Source organism: Passer domesticus, chromosome 8 (assembly GCF_036417665.1).
Source record: "Passer domesticus isolate bPasDom1 chromosome 8, bPasDom1.hap1, whole genome shotgun sequence".
Lineage (NCBI taxonomy): Eukaryota > Metazoa > Chordata > Aves > Passeriformes > Passeridae > Passer > Passer domesticus.
In genome coordinates, this window is record NC_087481.1 from 49,536,051 (window position 1) to 49,556,517 (window position 20,467).

A 20,467-nucleotide genomic window follows, 5' to 3' on the forward strand; every position below is an offset into this window, starting at 1 on the left:
TAACACGGCTGCAAGGTGAGCCCCTGAAACTTGCCTACAGATACAGAAAATGTTTAACTGGGAACAAAACCTCAGCCCTCCCTCAGCCTCATCTGAAGATGGACACCAAATCAAAGGTGTGACACTGGTTTTACAGACACACCACAGTGAGCAGCCAACAAACCATCCTAGGTACCAGTTACACAGCACAGAGCTCTCTGGAAGAGGCTGCTTAAGTACTTTTGGGGGGAGACTGGAAACTCTTCCAACAAAAATGCATTAAAAGAGTGCCACTGTCAATTCTGTGGCATTTATAAATGTTGTTTTCTTTACGTAGATACAATCACTAGAGCCTGAACTCCTGAGATAATGCAATAGTCAAGCCAGGAGTAAACCCAAAGCTCAGGAAATATCACTTGGCTTTCAGTATTTCCAAAGCAGTGCCAGAGTTAAACTGTAAACTGTTAACAGATTACAGGGTTAATTTGTAATTTATTATTGTTATCTGCCAGGAACACTCTGGAAGATGAAAATGCCAGGGGCAGGATTCCTTGCCCCTTTTCCAGTCACCAGGGATTTTAATACTGGCTGAGGTAGGAGACTCCTACACCTTTCTCTATGAAAAGGCCCACAAAACACAGTAAGACAATGTGATGTCTGATTTCTTCCCCAGTTCTTTCCTGCTCCCTGCTGGCACTCCATCTGTCTTCTGACCAGCAGAAACAAATTTTGCCTTGTGTTTGTCACTCATGTGCAGGAGTAAGGGTACCATTAAATGACACCTGCCCTTTCCTTGGCAGCAGGACCCTTCTAAGTCACTTTCTGCTTGTGGTCTGCCAGCAAATTGGAGTTTTCTCTGAAGTATTGCTACACAGCTGGTTTATTTCCTCTCCTGTGCCTGTACATCAGCTGGTCCTCTCTCAGATGTAATGCACTGTACTTCCCTGGCTTGAATGGCTTTCTTCTTTTTGCCTTCAGATCTTTCCAAAATGTATCATTACCCCTAGGATCATGATGTCCTCCACTGGACTACCTGGCTCTCCTTTGTTACCTACAAATGTAAAGAGCAAATTCTCTTCCATTCCCAAGGTCATTAATGAAGATACTGAACAGACAAGACTCAGAACAGATCTAAAATCGTGTCTACTCCTCAACTCCAAAATTCTTTCATTCTGGCTGTGACTTGTGTTTCAGGTGAGGAAAAAATCCACTTCATACCTGTACCTCAAATTACAAAATTCATGCAGTTCCTAATGAAAATAGAAAACAACATCAGAAGTGACGTGTCTAAGGCCATTCATGGTTCAGTGAATATTTCAGCCTAATTTACACCATCTGATCTCCATATCTGGGTGTCCTCACCTCTCAGGGACTGTCACTCTGGAAAACATTTGAGACCAAGACATTGTAAATACTATCAGTTTAACAACCAACATAATTACTGTGCTGCAGAACAACCTTTTCATGCAAATTACAGCAATTAAGCTATGTGTCTTTTACTGAAATTTTGCACTGCATAATTACATGCACATAGATTTACGTAACTAATAGTTACTCAGCAATTAATTAAATAGCTTTTGTCAATGCTTTATGACAGATGAAAGCTGAAAATCTTTCTGGGGTTCATGATCTCTCAGGCCTGAACTCTGACACAACATACAATGATTAACATTTCCTACATGTTTCTTCAGAAAAGACAGAAAGTCCCTTACTCTAAAGATAGCATCAACTACGATAATATCTTTTAGATAATTACATTAACAGGTTGGCCAACTTACAGGAGAATAAATAAGGACAAGAATTCTTGTCCAGCAGTGCAAAACACAAGGAACATCTATAAATAAAGACTGGAAAGAAAATGTTTCAAGCAGCAACTGAGATCAATGTGGATCTTACCTTGAAAACACAGAGCTACTCAAAACACGATGTACCATAAGAGAACAAAGCAGAGAGCTCAAAGCAATGATCCTTCTAAATAAGCCTGACAAGCTTTTATTATAGAAAAACTGAATTAAGCAAGAACTAGAGATAAGTGCTTTATCTGACATTTGGGATTTCAAAAGACTGAGAAATAGGAAGACATTAACAGAAATAACATATAAGGTCATCACCAACAAGAATTGGGTTTAATTCAAGATACTGACAATAATTTAATTTTAAGTTTCCTGCTTCAGCCTAGAGTTGTCAATTAATTGAGCCTTGCTTGCATGTGAACATTGCTAGAGGCCTCTTACAGAATCAGCTGATTATAACTTTTTTTCCTGAAGCGTGAAGCAGCATCCCTCCTTCTCAATTTAGGTAATGATCATGTATGCAGGTTTTATTATATTAAAGCCCCATTCCAATTAATTCACATTTGCCAGATGCTGTCACAATTGCTGACAGGTGTTTATTGCACTCCAGGTCAGCTTGAAATCACCATAAGAAGGGAAGTCTGCAGCATCACAGCCATCCCAGGCTCCTGAATGACACACAAACACCCCTATGAGGAGAAAGGAACTGCAAAAGAACTCCATGTACAAGGACCTTGTGGGGATGGGGGAACAGGGAGGCAAAATGGCACCTCCACTTTGCAACAAAACAGGGGCTCAGGATCTGGGATGTCACTTCAACCTGCTTTTTAAGTGTCTCTGCACTAGCTCATACACTGGTAGAGATACATCTAGAATGAGGGATTTTAATGATTTAATTTCAGAAACTACCTGCAGTGTAACAAAGTTACTGAATAAATTATCTCAGCAAGTTATTTAAAAAAACCCACAACAACAAAAAATAATAAATCAAAATAACACTAGAGGAGCTTGTTAAATGTCATATTAGCAAACAGTTTAATTTATTAAAATGACTCCAGTACACCTCTGTGCTTCTACAACAAACACGCATTACACATAACAGGTAAAACACGGTAACATTCTCCAGTCAGCAGTTCCTGGCTCATCAGCACAGAAACACAAAAACAACAGTATCTTACATCACCTCCCAGCTCACCCTTCTTCCACGCGGCGCTTGGGGCACTTCTCTGAGGAGCAGGCAGGCAGCTGAATGCAAGCGTGTGTCTATGCTTCCTGATCAGAGGTGGTGAGTGCAGCCCTGTGCTGCCCAGGGCACAGAGCCAGTGCCCTGCCCAGACTGCAGGCAGTGAACTCGGGGAACCTGGGGAGTGCAATCCCACATTTCCATCTCTCTAAAAACGGGACATCGACAGGATGGGTGTGGAGAGGTTACATTTCTCGTAGCATGAAAAGACACTGGCCCAAAAAGGTTTGCACACCTGAGTATTACGCTCATAAGAATTACGAGACTCATGTAAGTCTTTATAAAGTCTTAAAATACAGTTGTGATAATTCAGGGCCAGTCCTTTCTCTTTTACTGGTTAACTTTACTGAAATCAACTCGACCTGGAATTATAACAGCAAAGCAAACATGAAAAGTTAATAAAATCAGAAGACACTGAAGGTGTAAATACAGTGCAAGTGTTGGTTTTAGTCTTTTTGACTGTTACAGCCTGATAATTTTACATTCTGTGCTTTAATTTCAGGGAAAAGCATAGATGTTATGTGTCAGAACACACATACTAGCATATTTACATGTATACATCATACACACTTGCTGCAGAATGCAAGGGCTTCCAGTGGCATATGATTCATAGTACCAATTTATCACATGCAGGTTTTTTTTTCCATACAAAACCAAAACAGTTTTAAAGGTGCCCCTCCCCTGCATATATAAGTATCCATTTATGTGTATTCACATGCATTATTATCCACTCATTGATTTATGTTAACCAGATTTATTTTTTAATTATTTTTTTTAATGTGAGCTACAAATTATTTTAGTTGCAACACCTAGCCAGAACATTCCAGCGGCCACAGTACTCCTGGGTTTTATGGTAACTAATACCTCACTTGCCAAAACATTCTTAATAAAATGACTCAAGTTTTGTTTGTGTCATATTGCTTCATTTTTAATTTTTTTTTTTAATGTACAAACATTGCTGTTAGTACACTTCAGGTTTGCTGAAGTGCAGTAAACTATGAGAGCTCATTATTCAGAAGCACCTAGACTTTTTTTTGATATTAAATGGAAGCCATCAGCAACAAACATTGTATGGAGAATTCATCAGGTGGATGAACAGTGCACATCAGTGAGTATGAGATGAAACTGTTTTCTAAACAGCTGGTAGCCTTCACAAAACAAATTATGTGATGTAGTCAGTCCTGCTGAGACAGCAGAAGGACATAAGAACACAAGCGACTCAAGGGTCAGTGTTTATCCATATTAATGTAGCTTTGGTTCAGAAATTCTTTAAGTGTTGTAGAGCACCTGGTTTAGTGACAAAACACATGCATCTCACAGTGCTAACAGTATAATGCTAATAAACTATAAACTGCAGCTTTCAAATATTAATAGCATTTAATAAAAAACTTACAGAAATATTCTTGTTGACAAATGTGCAGTACAAATGCAAGCTCCTTGGCCACAAACTCTAATTGTGTGCATCGGTTTTGTGCTGGCATAACAGTGCAAGTGCTGGGATTCAAGTATGATTTTCCATGTTTATGTTAAGCAACAGAGATTACATGATGAAGTTTGGGGGATTTTCTGCTCACAAGGCCAGGATGTGAGAATCAAGCAAAGCAATGCAGCAAAGGAAATGTTTAATTTCCCTCATCTAGAAGGCATAAAGGAGGGAAAACACATTTCACAAGCAAACCAGCTTCACATACCACCAAGTTATTGCTTCAGCTAAATCAGCTGTACTAAAATACAGGACTACAGGCTGCAATCTAATCTGCCCTTACATGAAGGGAAGATGAAATCTACAGTGCAAGTCCTCCATGAAAAAGGATCAAATTGCAACACCAGAGTCCTGTTTCATAGGACAGAATTTATTCATCATTCAGTTTTGCCTGTGAATCAATTTTATTTGTAAGTTAGTCAGATCACAGTATAAAGTACATTGTTTATATTTCTGTGTTTCTAGAGCTACTACTTCATACCAATTTAGATCTGCTCAACAACAGAATATAATATGAACACTTTGTTTCCAAAGAATCAATGAAATTATTGCTGAAATTTTTAGGGTCAAAATTAAAACTTACTTCACCAAATCAAGACTTTACTCCACTTAAAAAAATCTGACATCCTATTAATTAAAAAAAAAAAAAACCACCAAACCAAAACAAAACCCTGAACTTATTAGGTTTTTTTCATTTAAATAATCTAAGATTTTACAAGATATTCACATTCAGGCAACTGTTTCCTGACTCATCTGGCTGAATGACAGATGCCACAATAAAAGCAAGAACACTCTCACATTCCTCCTGACAGCAGTGATTAGTGCAATTTACCACTGCACTACACAGTTTCAATAGTGCAAGGTGTGCCTGCTGACATTTCTCACAATCACCTGCTACATGATCGTTATTCTCAGATGTCTGTACCTGTAATTTTCATTAGAATTTTGGCATTTATGTTAACACTTATGAAAAACTATGGCTTTATCCATGAAGTATATAGCCTGTCTAAGCAAAATTTTTGAGCCATTTATTAAAACAATAAAACTGAATTGGAATGAAAGTTACTTGGTTAAGCCATAAGCTGTGTTGCCACTAAACTCAAGATCTCAGGGTTAGCTACAGAACCAATATGTGTACTTGTGCATCTGTTACAGTCTTTAAAAGTTTGTTTAAAATGTAACACTGATAAAACTTTTTTTACATCTAAGTCTGATAAGTTATCTTATTTTTTTGCAACATGTTAAATTACTTGTATTGAAAGTGTCATCTGAGTTTTGCTGTATCACAACAGGACTGGGACTGTAAGAAACCCATAAATGCACACGTAAGAAGGCACTTGTCTTCCAGTAGTTCAAGTCAGAGAAGGCCTTACCCAGACAGTGGCACCTTACACTCTGAAGGATTAGCAAATGTCCCCAGGCTTTGCCACAGTCTCAAAACTTGTCCTCGTGTCCCTGGACAAAGGTGCTGTGTGTGGTCTATAACACCATGAAGCTCATGACGAATTCCAGTAGTTTCTGCCTGTTGCTCTGAGGTAGGAACGTAGTGCCGAGTTCCAAAATGGTGTCTTTCCTTTGCTGAGTCTGCTTGAAAACCTGAAACACAGCACGAACACATGTTAAAGGAATCACCATGTTCATTTAACATCACCGTGTTAAAGGAATCTTCTTTCTTCTGAGATTAAAATGTTATGGTCTATAGTAAATTTTCCCTTGTTTACAAGACTTCTTTCTTTTCCTTTCTTGAAGGCTTAGATGGCAATGCCTTTAGGTATTATTACAATTCACTCGAGATTGAAGCCCTTCAAGGTTGAAGCCCTTCAGGGTTATGGAAGAAAATTGGGAAGTAAGTACAGTGCATGAGAAACAGCCAAATCTTAACAACCAATCAAAGACATCCAATTGAAAGTGTAAGCACTGTAAAAACAAGAAGTCAGATGCTATGCTATAAAAGATGCTCAGCAAACATTATCTAATTCCACTTTTCATTCTAGTTTATCCTGCTGTTGGAAAATTATGGATTCAGTATGTGGTTTCCTCACAGCTATTCAGAGTCTACAGAAAGATACCTTTACTAGGCCAAGTATTGTTGGATTATTCAATACATTAGAATTTAAAGGCAAAAACTTCAAAACCCATATCCAGCAACATTCTGCCTAAATGTCAATACTTTCTAAATTATAATGTTGTACCTCATCTGGCATTCAGGAAGCCATGCCAGTCTGATGAAAGAAAAACATTTCACTTGCAAAATCTAGACGGATGATTTATGATTTAAAATACTAGTGGTAAAGTACAAAACTGAATGTTTATCTTAAAGAAGACTTGCATCCTCATGATGAACACTTAAGGTGTATAAGGATGGTTCTTCTGGAGCATCATTCACTGCTAAGCCAAAATTCAATAACTAATGCTTTTTTAAAGATTTAAGTAGACTTCAAAATTAAATTTAGCTATTACTGAGCACAGAACATGTTCTCAGCCTTTCAATATTGTTCAATAGGGACATGGAATAGAACAGAGAACTTCATTTGCTGTGAATAAAAATGTCAAGTCACCCATCCATCCAGACAGGCCTTCCCAGGGGCAAGAAGTACTCTGTTCTAGAGCTTGTGGTCTCTGTTACAGCCCTCAGCCTAAAGGAAACCAAAATGCTCCAAACCCACAATACATTTCCACAGATACAATCACTGATTTTAAAATGACACTGAACAGATTCCTTGAAATGTCCAAATCGTGCTCATTATTGAAATGAAACTTAACAGTTGCCAGGTCTGAGCATCAAACACTTACTCCAATTTCCTTGAAGACTTTCACTGCATTTTTCACATGACTGTAGGTAGCACTCTCAGCTGCAAGAGAGAAAACACAGAGATAAACAAATTCAATTTGGGCTACCTTGTGGTAGAAAAAGCAGAATGAATCAAACCCAGTTCCAAAACCAGTTTAACATACCATACACAGCAACATTCCTCTCTGTCCTGCTTATTAAGTGCCTGTGTAGCTTCTGAATATATTCAGACTCTAGAACAGGACCACTAAAATTGTGCACAAAGATGACAGCAGAGCTGTATGCCTCCAGTAATGGTCCCAGTAACCTCTGCAGGAAGGTGATGTACTGCTGGTGCTCTTGAGACTGGCTCACCTAAGAAAAGGCCACAAAAGGTTCAGTGACAGAGTGGAAACCAGAAATTATCTGCAAGGCATAACATATCTAAACAGCAACCAAAATAAAAACAAAAGAACAAAAACAAGTGTGGGGGCACAGCACAATATGGGAGCATAGTAGAAAAAAAAGGTTTATCATGAGCGAAAAAACAGACACTGAACATCACAGACCAATGCTATTTTTTCCTGCTTTAGAGTACTACTATTTTCCCAAGATAAAATTAAAGACATCATGCTGTTCTGCAGCCAACAGAAGGGCTGCCCTACATTCACAGAGACAGACAGAAGTTTTCATGTGTTAACAAGATATCCTAAAGAGTGTTTGTGTCAGCTCTGAGAAAAACAGTAATACATCTAAAATCAACATAAGCAATCTATGAAGTGAAATACAGGCTGAATACAAATACCAGCTGGATGTGCCCCTTTTAGACTGCATGTAAAGAGTAAAACCAATGTACTTGAGTCTTTATCATTTTTCAGTACTCTAACCCATTGCTCTTCCACCTCCCTGTAAAGATTGTTTATGTTTCTTCAGCTATTTTCCTCATAGGAAGGAAACAAATGGACTGTACAAAAATACTAACATTGCAAAGCAACAAAAACCCGCTCCCCCAAAAAAAAATTATCAGTACCTGTTCTGAATAAGCAAAGTAACTTGTATCTCTCACAAGAGGGTTCAACATTATAAGGAAAATATTACCTTCAGGTAACAATCTCTCTGTTCCTCTCCAAAATCACTGTCTTCATCTTCCTCATCACTTCTCCAAGATAATGGCTCAGGGAGTTTTTTATTCCACTGCTGTTCTGTAAGACTGGGGCTAACATCCTCCTGATCATCCTGCTTAAATTGCAAAAACAAGGTGGTAAATAGGTAAAACTCCAAATTCAGGCAAGCAATAGGTTTACTTTATGATCTCATCTGACTTAATGCATTTATTAACCAATATTTAATGGATGCAAGTGAGACTCAATTATAGGCAGCATTGAGAAAAGGAGAGAGAAGAGAAATTTGGTGAAAAAGACTGGGTTTTTTTTCTTGCTTCCTCCTGGGTGCCAAGGTTTGTTTACTGTGCACAAAAAGAAGTTTATGAAGCAAAGATATGCTGAATCAGCTGCCTCAACTCCTCTAAGGTTTTCTTTGCACTGTGCACCTCTGGCAAACTGCACCATACAGCGACTCCCCTACAGCCTTGAAGCTGCAAGCTGAGGAGTTTTACAGTAATTCTGAGATCAATACAAAGGAATTAAGAATGACAAAAGGTCTGGACTCCTGACTCCTGTAGAGTAGAAAGTAAAAAATCCATGTAGCTATGCTACATTTGAAAGGGCTGCAATAATAAAATAAATCCCAAGCCTCAAGACAGTACAAAAATAGGTGTCTTCCTTAGTAGCCTTACTGGTAAAATGAATTGTACAGAGTCATGAAGCACCACAGACTGACTGTGTCCATTCCTGATGCTTAGGAATAGGGGAATGAAGCAGTCTCAGTCCTGGGCACATTGTTACTAGCTTTCAGTGACAATATATTCTTAGAACAAGTCTCAAAACTAAGGAGCACAAAGCACCCATAGTACAGTACCCCACTGCCACAGTATCTCTGCCACTTTACCTCAGCCACCAGGAGAATGCCATACTGGATCAGCCTTTCCACAGACTCGTGGCAAACTTGATAGATCACCTGGCAAGGCTGCACAACATAAAGGAATGCAGTGAAAAAGTCACATCCATTACACCCATTAAAGCAACACCATTCCCTGTTCAGTATGAATGTTTTCTATAGCAGTATTATTTCCTTTATGCAAGCTGTTAAACTTTTATCAGCATAACCTCAATGCACCACTCTCGTGTTTATCCTGGCAGACATTAAAAAAATTATAGTGATACAGGATATTTAAAACACATCCAAGATTCTTCCAAAATGCATTACCACTGGTAGAAAGCCATATTAAATATTCTCCCTTTTTAATAGCCTCTAACCAAATTTTAGTTTGTTAACAGTTATGGAACACAATCATCATAAAATTAAAATTACTGAAACTCGTAACAGTGATCTATTTGGAATTTAAAGGAAACTACACTTTCAAGAAATTCTCTAATGTGTTTTGAAACCGGATTAAAAAACCCAACTTCTTTTACATTTGTAATAATTTAGGAAATATTTTCTTAGTTAAAAAATAATAATCAATTATTAACTCTGAAAGCAGAAGGATAATATTACTAAAGAACTCCAGTGTATGAGCTAACACTACTACCAAGACAAAAATACTAGATTTGGCTTATGCTTCCGTAAAAACGCATGAGTCAATTATGAGTACAAATGTAAGAGCTAATTTGAGAATCTCTAGAATTTTAAGTAACTTCTACACATAAGAAAAAATAACATCTAGCACTTAAAATTGGAGGTACACAGTGTCTGAAAAGTGAGATAACATCAGCTCTCGTAAGTGTTTTGTCACAACAAAAACTGAAGTCAGGCCATGTTGAAAATTTCCACCAAGTACCAGGTGTGGCACAACATAAGAGCTGCACTCTTATGCAAATAAGGGATATCTTTAGAATATAGAGCCTTACTTCCCAACGCAATTTCAATCACCTGTGCAAACTCATAGGTGCTGGGTACTCACAATGAGTGTTTCTTTTGTAAAAGAAACAAAAACAGCTTTTGTTTCTTTAGGGGAAAATAAATAAATAAATAAATAGTTTGGGCAGAATGCAAAAATACAGCTGTGATGATCTAATGACAGGAATTACACAAAATATGTTAGAGGAGCTGCTCTCTCAGCTTCCCACAACTCGAGATGGGTTTCTTAATGCTGCCTTTCTCAGGAAAGGCCTAAAGCACAGCAGAAGTGTCCCAGGCCCAGCCCAGCATCACCCACTTCAGCACTTGCAGGAGCAGCAGGTGGCACTCAGTGTGTGACACCAGCACCATCAAACTGCATTGACAGTGAACAGACCAGAGCTGTGACACTTGTAGAAAGCATCCTGTAATTTTAAAATAACAAGCAGAACAAACAATTAATGCAATTACCTACCAAAGACACAGTGAATTCATTGGAAAGCAAGTAGCACAAGCTGGCAGCTTTTCGGACCAGGTGTTCTTGACTGATTAAACTGGGAGAAGCACCACTGGTACCATTTCTGTACCTCCTGCTCTGAATCGCGTGAAGACTGCAGGCTGGAGCAGAAACAAACACAGGAAAAGTTCAATTTTCCGAAGAGCTTTATGGCAAATGAAACATCAGACTTCTGTTTTGTCCACTTCTGGGACTAAAAGCAGTCAAATATTACACACACCATTCAAAAATAAATACAGACTTAACCACTATTTTGTGTCCAGTAATGTCAGATCAAAACAAAATCTCATAAAAAGAATGCTCACCACCAAAACACAGGTTTTGCCATGTTGGCTCAGAACCCTGATAGTGCCTTGTCTATGGCAGTGACCAATACACAAATACTTCCAAGAAAGATAAAGGATGAGGGGAAAAAAGAATGGGAACATTCCTCAAACAGAATACAAGTTTGCTTTAAAATTGTTTGTTACGGTAAACACGAGTTGAAAAAATATATTACAGCAAATAACATGAGAAACTGATAGGGATTTTTGTGCAGGTACTTTGACTTTCAAGACAAGAAAGTCTCTCTTTGATAAACCCCAAAACCTACCAATAACAGCCTCTTTAATGAACACATGAAGTATTCCATTGCTGTAGAAGTTGAGCTCAAAGACAGCAGGTATTGTGATGCTGGGAGTGACGAAGAACTCATTGTTTCTGCTCGTGTTTGTGATATTTACACAGTTCCCCAACAAGTGGATGGCATGCATGACAACATCATCTGAGTTCCCTGAAAATCCCAAGTCAAAGTCACGGGCTAGGACCTCCTCCTTCATAGAGAAGAAATCTTCTACCAGTCTGGAAAGATCAGTTCCCTGGAAATAAACACAGAATCACACAGTTAAACAATTTTTCTGCACAGTAATCTAATAGTAACAGATCTAACAGATTTGAAGGACTTTTAGAAAAAATACAAAACAAACTTGTAGGAGAAAAAAAAAATCTTCCAACTTTCATGCACAAGACTTCAGGTAAACATTAGTATCATTGTGCCATTGTGATATAGTACTTTAGTACTGAGGAACACTAAAACCAATTTGGAAATTAATGGAACAGTTTCTAGAATATTCAGTAGTGAATGTGTTTTGAGATCTATAAAACAACCCTAATACAACAAATGAGACCCATATAATCTTTTAAAAAAGCACAGCATTTTTAATTACAAAGATTTATTTCCACATGAGCATTTATTATCATCCCATCAATAATGGCTTCTGTTCAAGCACCTGCTGCTAACTAAAATATCAGCACTCAGACTACCTGAAATCCACTTTAATTTAAATGCATCTTTCTTTTTTTTAATCAGTATCATGCAATTGTAAAATCCATTTTTTTTTTTTAATAATTAACAAGGCCAAAGCAATATTGGCTATTTAAGCAACACAGAAGCCTTACCTGCCTGTGTCTGTACAGCAACAAACAGGCAACAATGTGGGTAGACATCACAGCACAGGACTTGTCAGCAGCTAGAGTAGAACAAGATAAACTTCTTGAGCATCTGAGACATTCCAAACACCATTACAAATTAAAAAGTACCCACTATTTAAAAAATAGTAACATTGATGTAGGCACAGAACTGTACCCACTGAATGAAATACAAAGTGTATTATGTGTGTCTAGAAACAATGTAAAAGTAATCAAAGTAACCTGGACTAAGAAGGCCGAATAAAGCTTAAATATTTACTAAGGTAAGCACTGTTTCCTGTGTATCTCTGGTACCACAAGCCACAGTCCTACTGACTGAAGCATATACCCCACAACCTATAAAACCTGGCAACACTGGTCCATGCAGCTACATGAGTTCATGTATGATCTTAAATAATGCCATCAGGACACTTCAATAGCTCCTCACATGAAGAGACAAGCAATGAATGTATCAATATGACAATCAAGCACTTCAAAGCACAGAAACTTTAGTCTACTAGTCCAACAAAGAGAACAAAAATCTTCTACTTGATCAGAAAAAGAGTTTAATAACTTTGAAGAGAATGGAGGGAGACAAAGCATGGAGAATTGTCAAGAAAGTCATGAAATGATCACTTGAATGGAGACAACTAAGAAGTGTGACATTACCACACAGAAAATTCATGCTGTCAGAAAACCAAACAGGCAGCTGACAGCAACCTGCTCCAGTGGAAGGTGTCACTGCCATGGCAGGGGGGTTGAAATGAGATGATCTTTAAGGTCCCTTCCTATCCACACCACTTTATGATTCTGTGGTAGTGATACTCTTCAACACTTACTGAACAAAATGTGCTCAGCCAAGTTGGCTATCAGCTCTCTTCTGAAGGGTTCGCTGGTGATATCCCTGGAGTTGGGCAGCGAGGCTTCTGCACCTTCATCCACAGTATCATTAGGTCTGAATACAGATAAAAATTAACATGATGACATTTAGATTCTGATCAAAATGTAAAATAATATAAACTGATTTTTTAATGTACACTTAACTGAACTACAGCACAAAATAACATTTCTGCCCTGGTAAGGGCAGAAAATGTTATCAGCAAAAAGCTCTACCAACTTTTCCTGATTATTTCTTTGCACTGCACAATAGTCCATGATAAGACTACCAGAAGAAAAATTGCAAGCTTTTTATATGGCTACTCATGACTTTCCTGTAACACCAATTGCTCTTTTTCCTTCAATTAACATGAACAACAGTAGAAAAAACAAATTTGCCTGAAAGACAGAGCCCAGTTTCTCTACAAACTAGAAATGGTCTTTTGTATGGACTTACAACTTTCTAAAGGTACAGGACTGACTTTGCCCCCACTAGGACCACACAGGTTTGTATAAATCCTGAAAAAACAGCTAAAATGTCTATGTAACAAAAGCAGAACTAACCCTTGAGCAGTTTTGCAGTTCTGACAGACGCCTCCTTGAAAACAAGGAGTACTCACTCACAGGTCCTATTTGCTTTGGAATTATTCCAAAAACCTTGTGAAATGTTTGTGAGGTTTAAAAACAAATCGTTTACTTTTCCCTAAGCATGGCATTTTTCTCCCTAAATTATTCCCATAAAATTAAAATAAACAAATCAACAGAGGTTACAAAAAAAAAAAAAAAGAGGAAAAAAGTCTACCTGAATTTATTTGAACAGAGGTCATCATGAAGAATGTAACTCTTATAATAAACTGCAGTTAGAATTGCCTAAGTTTTGCACTTTTCTATAAAAATTAGATTATCCATGGGAGTTCAAACACTGCTTGGAATTTAATGCAGAACACTAAAAAACATAAACAAACAAATCCCAACTTGTCCTCCCTTTCAACAACACCCCAAAAAAATCTCTACCTGGATGGAAGTATAGCTGGTAACAAAGCTTGTTCCAAAGAAAAAGGAGCAGGCACAGGTTTTTGGCTTTGGCTGTTTACATATTCCTGTTAAAAAAAGGCTCATTATTTTTTGTACTTTTTCCACCTTATTCTTGCATTCAATTGATAATGCTGTTACAGGAAAAAGGCAATTATTTAAAAATGCAACTGATTAAAAATAGCTCACACTAAAAAAGCAGTAATAAGGTCAGAGATATTAAAAGTTTTCAACAGTTTATTCACTTTTGACTTTATTTAGTGCAAAAAGTAGACTTCCCACAGCAAGGAATCTGTACTTCATAAAAAACTTGCATTGAAAACAACACATAACCTCTGTCAGCACCCTGCTGTGAACAACTCCTTTGAGATGAATGCCACGATTAAATTAATGAGAACTGCCTCATTAACATAAATGAGAGCAAAACCTAGCACCCATTCAGAACCAGCATGGAGACTGTAATTATTGCTTACTCCTGCCTTCCTCAAAAGCCGTGAGAGAGAACTTCTAAGGGGAAACACTGCTGTACAAAACTCCAGTTGCAAGACACAAACTAAAGCCCCCAGGAAGCAGGCAGGGTACTGCATGCTTGGAATTCCTGAATCCCAAATTTCTCAAAAGCCAAACTCCTCTCCTTATAGGCTAAAATTTACACTGTTCTGTTTTCAGGACACTGTGTTCCCTCAGTTTCAGTAAAGAATGGGAAACTAAAGAGCCACTTAACCTGCTGGTCAGGAAAACAGCTCCCTCCCAGGAAAGCTGCTTAAAAGACTTCCACAGCCTCTTTCACACTCTCTTCTGCTTCCAAGACTGTGTTCTTAGAACTGCAGATGCCCAAAATTAACCCCCAACGCTCATGTGCTTTAGAAAAACCTGCAGTGACACAACTACAGTTACACTTCTGCAAATGTGAGCTAAGGCACACTTTAATGATTTATGTCATTTGTCACCATTCTAGAGCACAATAAGGAACACAGGTACAAGTGGGACCTGACAGAGGCTGCTGGGAAGGTACAGAGTGATTAGCATTTCACTAGATTAGGAGGGCAGATAACCCTCTTTTCCTTACACTGATCCAAGAAGAGTTGTTAACTCCCTACCAAGAATAGTCCAAGCCTCCTCCTTTGGAAGAGAATTAGTATCTTTCCCTACTACACTAATTATAATGCAGGACAGCCGGTCACAATAATTTCATGCTGTGGTAACTGAACCCTCCAAAGCTCTCCAGCCCTACTGCTTTTCCTGAGACAAGTAGGGCAGAAAGAAGAACACCTAATTAATTTGAATAATGTTCTACTAAGTTGCTAATGCAGTGCTTAATCTTATTAAAGTCACACTAAAAATAAGGTATACTGTGGCAGAATACAGATTAGTGAAATGTAGATTAGTACCAGCAGATTCTGGAAAGAGATCTGAGAAAATTTAGAGTAAAGGCAGATACTGCCACACTACCCCATTCCATGAGAAACTACAGAACAGTACACAGTGAAGTGATGTAGGTAACAGTTGTGAACTAATGATGAATGATGACTTTCAAAGAATATACAGCTTTTCATGATATATTACCCATGACACACTTATAGCTACTAATTTGCTCAGCAATTTTAGAAATCCAGTGAGATAAACACCCTTCCTCAACCATTGCAGTATCATTAAATTAAATTGGAAAACAGTATTCAGCTTCCTTCAAATCCAAATGTCTACAACATAAAGAATTACTAGATATTATGAGGATCATTTTACAGATCACTTGTTAAACAAAGAACCCCACCACTAAGAAAACTTAGACCGTTTTGACTAATATATCAACTCTGAGACTATTTCTGCTTAATACAAAGGTGTCCAAAGACTCAAACATTCATCAAAAACAGGGATACTTTTGTTCTGCCAGAATGGACTGCAGCAGACAATGCTAGTGATGATAACCCACAATGAGAAAGTCAAAATAAATGTGTCCCACTATTGAAACACCAAAAATGTCAAACCTTTAAAAATACCTTCAAGATAAGAAACTTACTCTTAAGGAAAATGGTTGTGCAAAATCTACTCTGACACACCCATAATTCTTCCGCAGCATTCTGAAGACTCCTCTAGCTATACTCCAAAGACTTTCATTCTTCTTAGGCTTGCCCTAGAAAACATAGGTGGTTGTTTTGCTTTTCTTCCACTTTGCAATTATAAGGTTATGTTTAAAATTAAAACGCATACAACAACAGACAAAGCAAGCCCAAAGCTTTTGACACACCTTATAACTTCAAGTACATCTAGAGAACTATTTTTCTCTGTAGATATCCCCTTGAACTATTTGTCGTGTCATGAATTTGCATTTAGAAGTGTGTCACCTGTACCTCAGCACTCCCCATCAGAGACATTTTGTGATTCATGGCTCAACACAAACCCTGAGTCCATGAACAGAGGACTAGCACAACCTTTAACTATGTAACACATTTTCCTGCACATAAGCAGAAAATCCCCTAGGCAAAGCAAGTTGTTTGATTGCTCTTACCAGCTGTTCACTGTTATAGTGACCTTCAATTATGCGATCATAGGAGATTCCCACAGGTATAATCAGGACATCAGGAGTAGCATTTGAGAAGAGAGCATCCACCACCACCGACAGAAGACCCGCTCTAGCTCCAGATGTCTTTCCACTTCGAGACCGTGTGCCTTCCAAAAATATTTCTAGAAACTGCTGCTGTCTCAACAATTCTTCTATGTGCTGAATACAAAAAGTTTGGAAGCAAGAAAAAAATAAATTTCTAATGATATTGGCATACATATGTGTAATAACATGCAATTATATTTCAGATATATTGTCAGCAACCATTTCTTTTTAAAAGCAATGGAAGATCATGACTTGGCATGAGTACTTGTGGGAAAAACCCAATAACTAATTAATGCCTGACACAAGCCCAGCCCATGTGCAACTGAATTTGCAAGAATATACAAGCAGTATAATGACATTTGTTCAAAAAGCATCTCTAGCAATGGCTGATGGAGTTGATTCACATTCATCTTTCCTTCTGGCTCCCCAGCACATCCCATCTTCCGAGATGCAAATACAGCTACTACACTGAATGGCACAAAGGATTACATCAACCCATCATGAACAGAGACTTCCATTGTGTTAAGTGAATCAATGTAGAGATGCCTCACAACAAAAGACATCAGTGAAACGAGTATAAGTTAACTCAGAGAGCATTAATTCCTCATTCTTTAATAAGGATTATGCAAGGTGGGTATCTGCTCATCCTCAAAAGAGCTGAGCATGCAGTTTTCTTTATTCTGTAAATTCAAACCTTCATACAAAAATGAATCCCCCAGCATAAAACTTAAGACAAATTCAAAGCAATAATCTCCAGAATGATGGAATCCACTTTTCCCACTTGCCACCCAAGTGAAATTCTACCTACAGAAAAAAAGACAAGAAATACACACCACGTAGAGCAAAGCTCTGTACAGGAAATCCTTACGACCGTCAGGGTTCTGATCCAACTTCCGACGAATGAAAAATCCTCCCAGCTTGCGGATCAGTGTGCTACACACCAAAGAAGGATTATACTCATTGATTTCAGCTTGCAGGAAACTACTACATCTCCAACAAATAATTTCTTGCACACAACAGGGATTCAAATAACTGAAATTCTTAAAGACTAAACTGTATTACACTACACATGATGGGACTACACAAATATTTCTCTATTTCACTTATAAACAGGCTTCTTTGCACTGTCTTGCTCCACTTCACTGCCTTGACAGGTCACTGACCAGGAGATTCCTGCACATTGAAATGCTGGTGACCCATGTAAGAGTTCACCTGAGCTGGCCCCAGTCCATGCTGTGCTGCACAGACTGCACGGCCTGCATGCCTGTGGTGTGACACACACTCCCCTCAGCTGCAGGATCAGCTCAGCCAGCTGATTTTAACAGAGCAATCTGCAGGTAGCTCCCACTTGGCACCAGCAATTACACCACCTGCATGGTCCTGCATTTATCTCATAGTGTAGCAAGAAGTTCTCATGAGGACATCCGTTCTGCTTGACAGAAGCAATGGTGAATAGGGCTGTTTTCTTGAAAAAAAAAAAATCCTTTACTGGCTCAAAAGACCAAACAGGAGTACAGCTTTCTGCAGACAGGCTGCTATGTGTGGATCATGGGCCTGCTGAATGCTGCAGAACTCAGGGTGCCCAGTGCCTAAAGTAATGTCAGATTATCTATGCTAATTTATTCTGCTGGCACTTAGAACTAGCATTTTAATTGCTAGTTTTATTTTTCACTGGGATTATTACAGACCAGCACCTACTGGTGTAAAACACCCTTGAATTCAAGGCATTCCCCTTCTTTCCTCATCATTTACTATAATATCCAGTCATTCTTTAGATACCAAATAGGCCCAAATTCTGTCTCAGTGGCAAAATATGACCTAAAATATCTCAGGTTCTTCAGCCACCAGAAATAAAATTTAAACACAGACTCAAGTGGAATACTTTTCCACAAAGTATAATTCACCTAGTACTATTGCTGCTCATTAGCCAGCTCACAAAACTGCATGAAGAGCTGTCCATTCACAACTCTTTCTCCCATATCACCTTTCCTTAGTCATCTAGCCACTCTGAGACCCCAAAAAAGGAATATCCTTTCTCCTCACTCTACTAAGGTTTTAACAGAGCTTCTCAGAAGGATGTTCCCTCTCTGAATATGTCATAGGAACCAAGGAAGTTCTACATGATGGCCCAATAACAGTCAGATCATTTCACATTTAAGACATTTTGTGCAATAGATCATATCCCTCCAACTCAGTCTTTTTTCAAATAAGGAGAGGCTATTACCTGAAGATGGGGATGTTGAGGTTGTTCCCTGCAGCTATGTAGGGTGCTTTGATGTTATGGCAGAAAAGAATGAATGTAAGAAGCAGATAGTCGATGTGGGATTTGTGAACAGGTAAAAAGATAAGAGGCAAATTCATCTATGGTGGGGAGAGAAGGAAAAAAGAAACAAGTCAGTTGGTAAGAAACATGGAATATTACTCCTTTTCTTAAATCCACTGTTGAGATTGCTAGCATAATCTTATCTAAACTGATGGTATTTTCCAGTTGCCATAATTGAGTTTGCTTACTCCTGGTTTTCCTTCAGCTGGGACAATGAGAATATTTTAGTCAACTTGTCTTTAGTCTTAGTTTTCATGGACTGTAGTTTTAAATTGTATCCATTACATTAACAACATAATCATTTTAATATAATGGATAAAAATACTCCCAGATTGTTCAGATTCACAGTGCTGAGACAATAATCAAACAATTAAGGTGATGTGGAAAACCCTCACTGTCACCAAAGTACCTGTATTTCTATTAGATATTAGCAATGATTTTTGAATAGTGGGTTTCCCAAATACAATATTCAAAAAAACCCAGAAAAGAACAGGAGCTTTTTTATTTCTTTGATTTATCTAATCAATATTGCTAAGGTAAATCCTGAAAGATTAATTAATTCATTTGATTATAAAGAAAATGGTAGCATTCAGGAGTTTGTTGGACCAATTTCAATAAATACTAAAATACTGGAAACAGCCTGCTAGTAAGAAATGGGAAAAGTTTTTTCTTAAAAGTTTTTATTCCAAATCAAAGTCAGAGAAAAATCCTGACTAGATCTATTAATTTACTGCTGGCTGCCTCAGCTCGAAAAGCGGAAATAATGTTGGATGCAAGGTTATCTGAGATAATCATTCAGCCTAATAGTTAAAATTTGATCCTGAATCAAAGGTAAACCCAGAGTTCACATAGTATTTTAGATTAAACAACTCTAGGAGCATATATTTAATTATTAAAACTATTTCAAAGTGTTCTTATTGTATTTCAGATACAATACAGTTCTACTTACAATTGCATTTCATACAGACTTAGCAGAACTCTCACAAAAAGAGAAGTGCTGCAAATACTAGAAACTATTTCAAAAATCTACCTTACTGGATTTTCCCACCCTCCCTTACCTCTGTTGCTGCTTTGACCATTTCTATTTGACCTCTGTGGATCTGGATATTCCAGAAGAAGCTGTTAAACAACTTCAGTAACACCCAGCCAGTCAACCTAAGGGAAAACAACACAACTCAAAAAGCTTCATTTATTTCTGCCTTGGTTTTATATTGCTTCTGTATGACTAAAGGCAAAGCCAGCTGATCACGTAACTTATATTCAAACAAAATTAGTAAAAAATCCAATTGCTAAACAAGGTTTTGCCTATGGTTAGTAGCCACATTTCAGTCTCCTGCAGTTATGACACAAATCTTGTATCAACCTCAGTGAAAGCTGTGAACTGGGAACATGACAGAGACAAAATCATCCTTAGTAGTAAATGTAGACACCACAGGAGAAGA

At 37.9% G+C, this 20,467-nt stretch overlaps 1 protein-coding gene across 7 annotated transcripts in view; it reads right to left on the bottom strand.

Annotated features, from left to right (window-relative positions):
• Positions 1 to 2,790: 2,790 nt before the first annotated feature.
• GPAM (glycerol-3-phosphate acyltransferase, mitochondrial) overlaps positions 2,791 to 20,467 on the bottom strand; it is a 29,350-nt gene continuing 11,673 nt past the window's right edge. For 6 of the 7 annotated variants that reach the window (XM_064431309.1, XM_064431308.1, XM_064431311.1 and 3 more), the window contains 15 exons: positions 20,084 to 20,180; positions 18,927 to 19,063; positions 17,536 to 17,635; positions 16,604 to 16,816; positions 16,115 to 16,228; positions 14,080 to 14,165; positions 13,029 to 13,144; positions 12,181 to 12,251; positions 11,336 to 11,600; positions 10,702 to 10,844; positions 9,276 to 9,353; positions 8,367 to 8,507; positions 7,454 to 7,643; positions 7,292 to 7,350; positions 2,791 to 6,094 (listed from right to left, as the gene is read on the bottom strand). In XM_064431309.1, coding sequence (XP_064287379.1) covers positions 5,978 to 6,094; positions 7,292 to 7,350; positions 7,454 to 7,643; positions 8,367 to 8,507; positions 9,276 to 9,353; positions 10,702 to 10,844; positions 11,336 to 11,600; positions 12,181 to 12,251; positions 13,029 to 13,144; positions 14,080 to 14,165; positions 16,115 to 16,228; positions 16,604 to 16,816; positions 17,536 to 17,635; positions 18,927 to 19,063; positions 20,084 to 20,180 — 1,927 coding nt within the window. In that variant the 3' untranslated portion in view covers positions 2,791 to 5,977. The remainder of the gene's footprint in view (positions 6,095 to 7,291; positions 7,351 to 7,453; positions 7,644 to 8,366; positions 8,508 to 9,275; positions 9,354 to 10,701; positions 10,845 to 11,335; positions 11,601 to 12,180; positions 12,252 to 13,028; positions 13,145 to 14,079; positions 14,166 to 16,114; positions 16,229 to 16,603; positions 16,817 to 17,535; positions 17,636 to 18,926; positions 19,064 to 20,083; positions 20,181 to 20,467) is intronic. The other variant, XM_064431306.1, reaches the window with a different exon arrangement.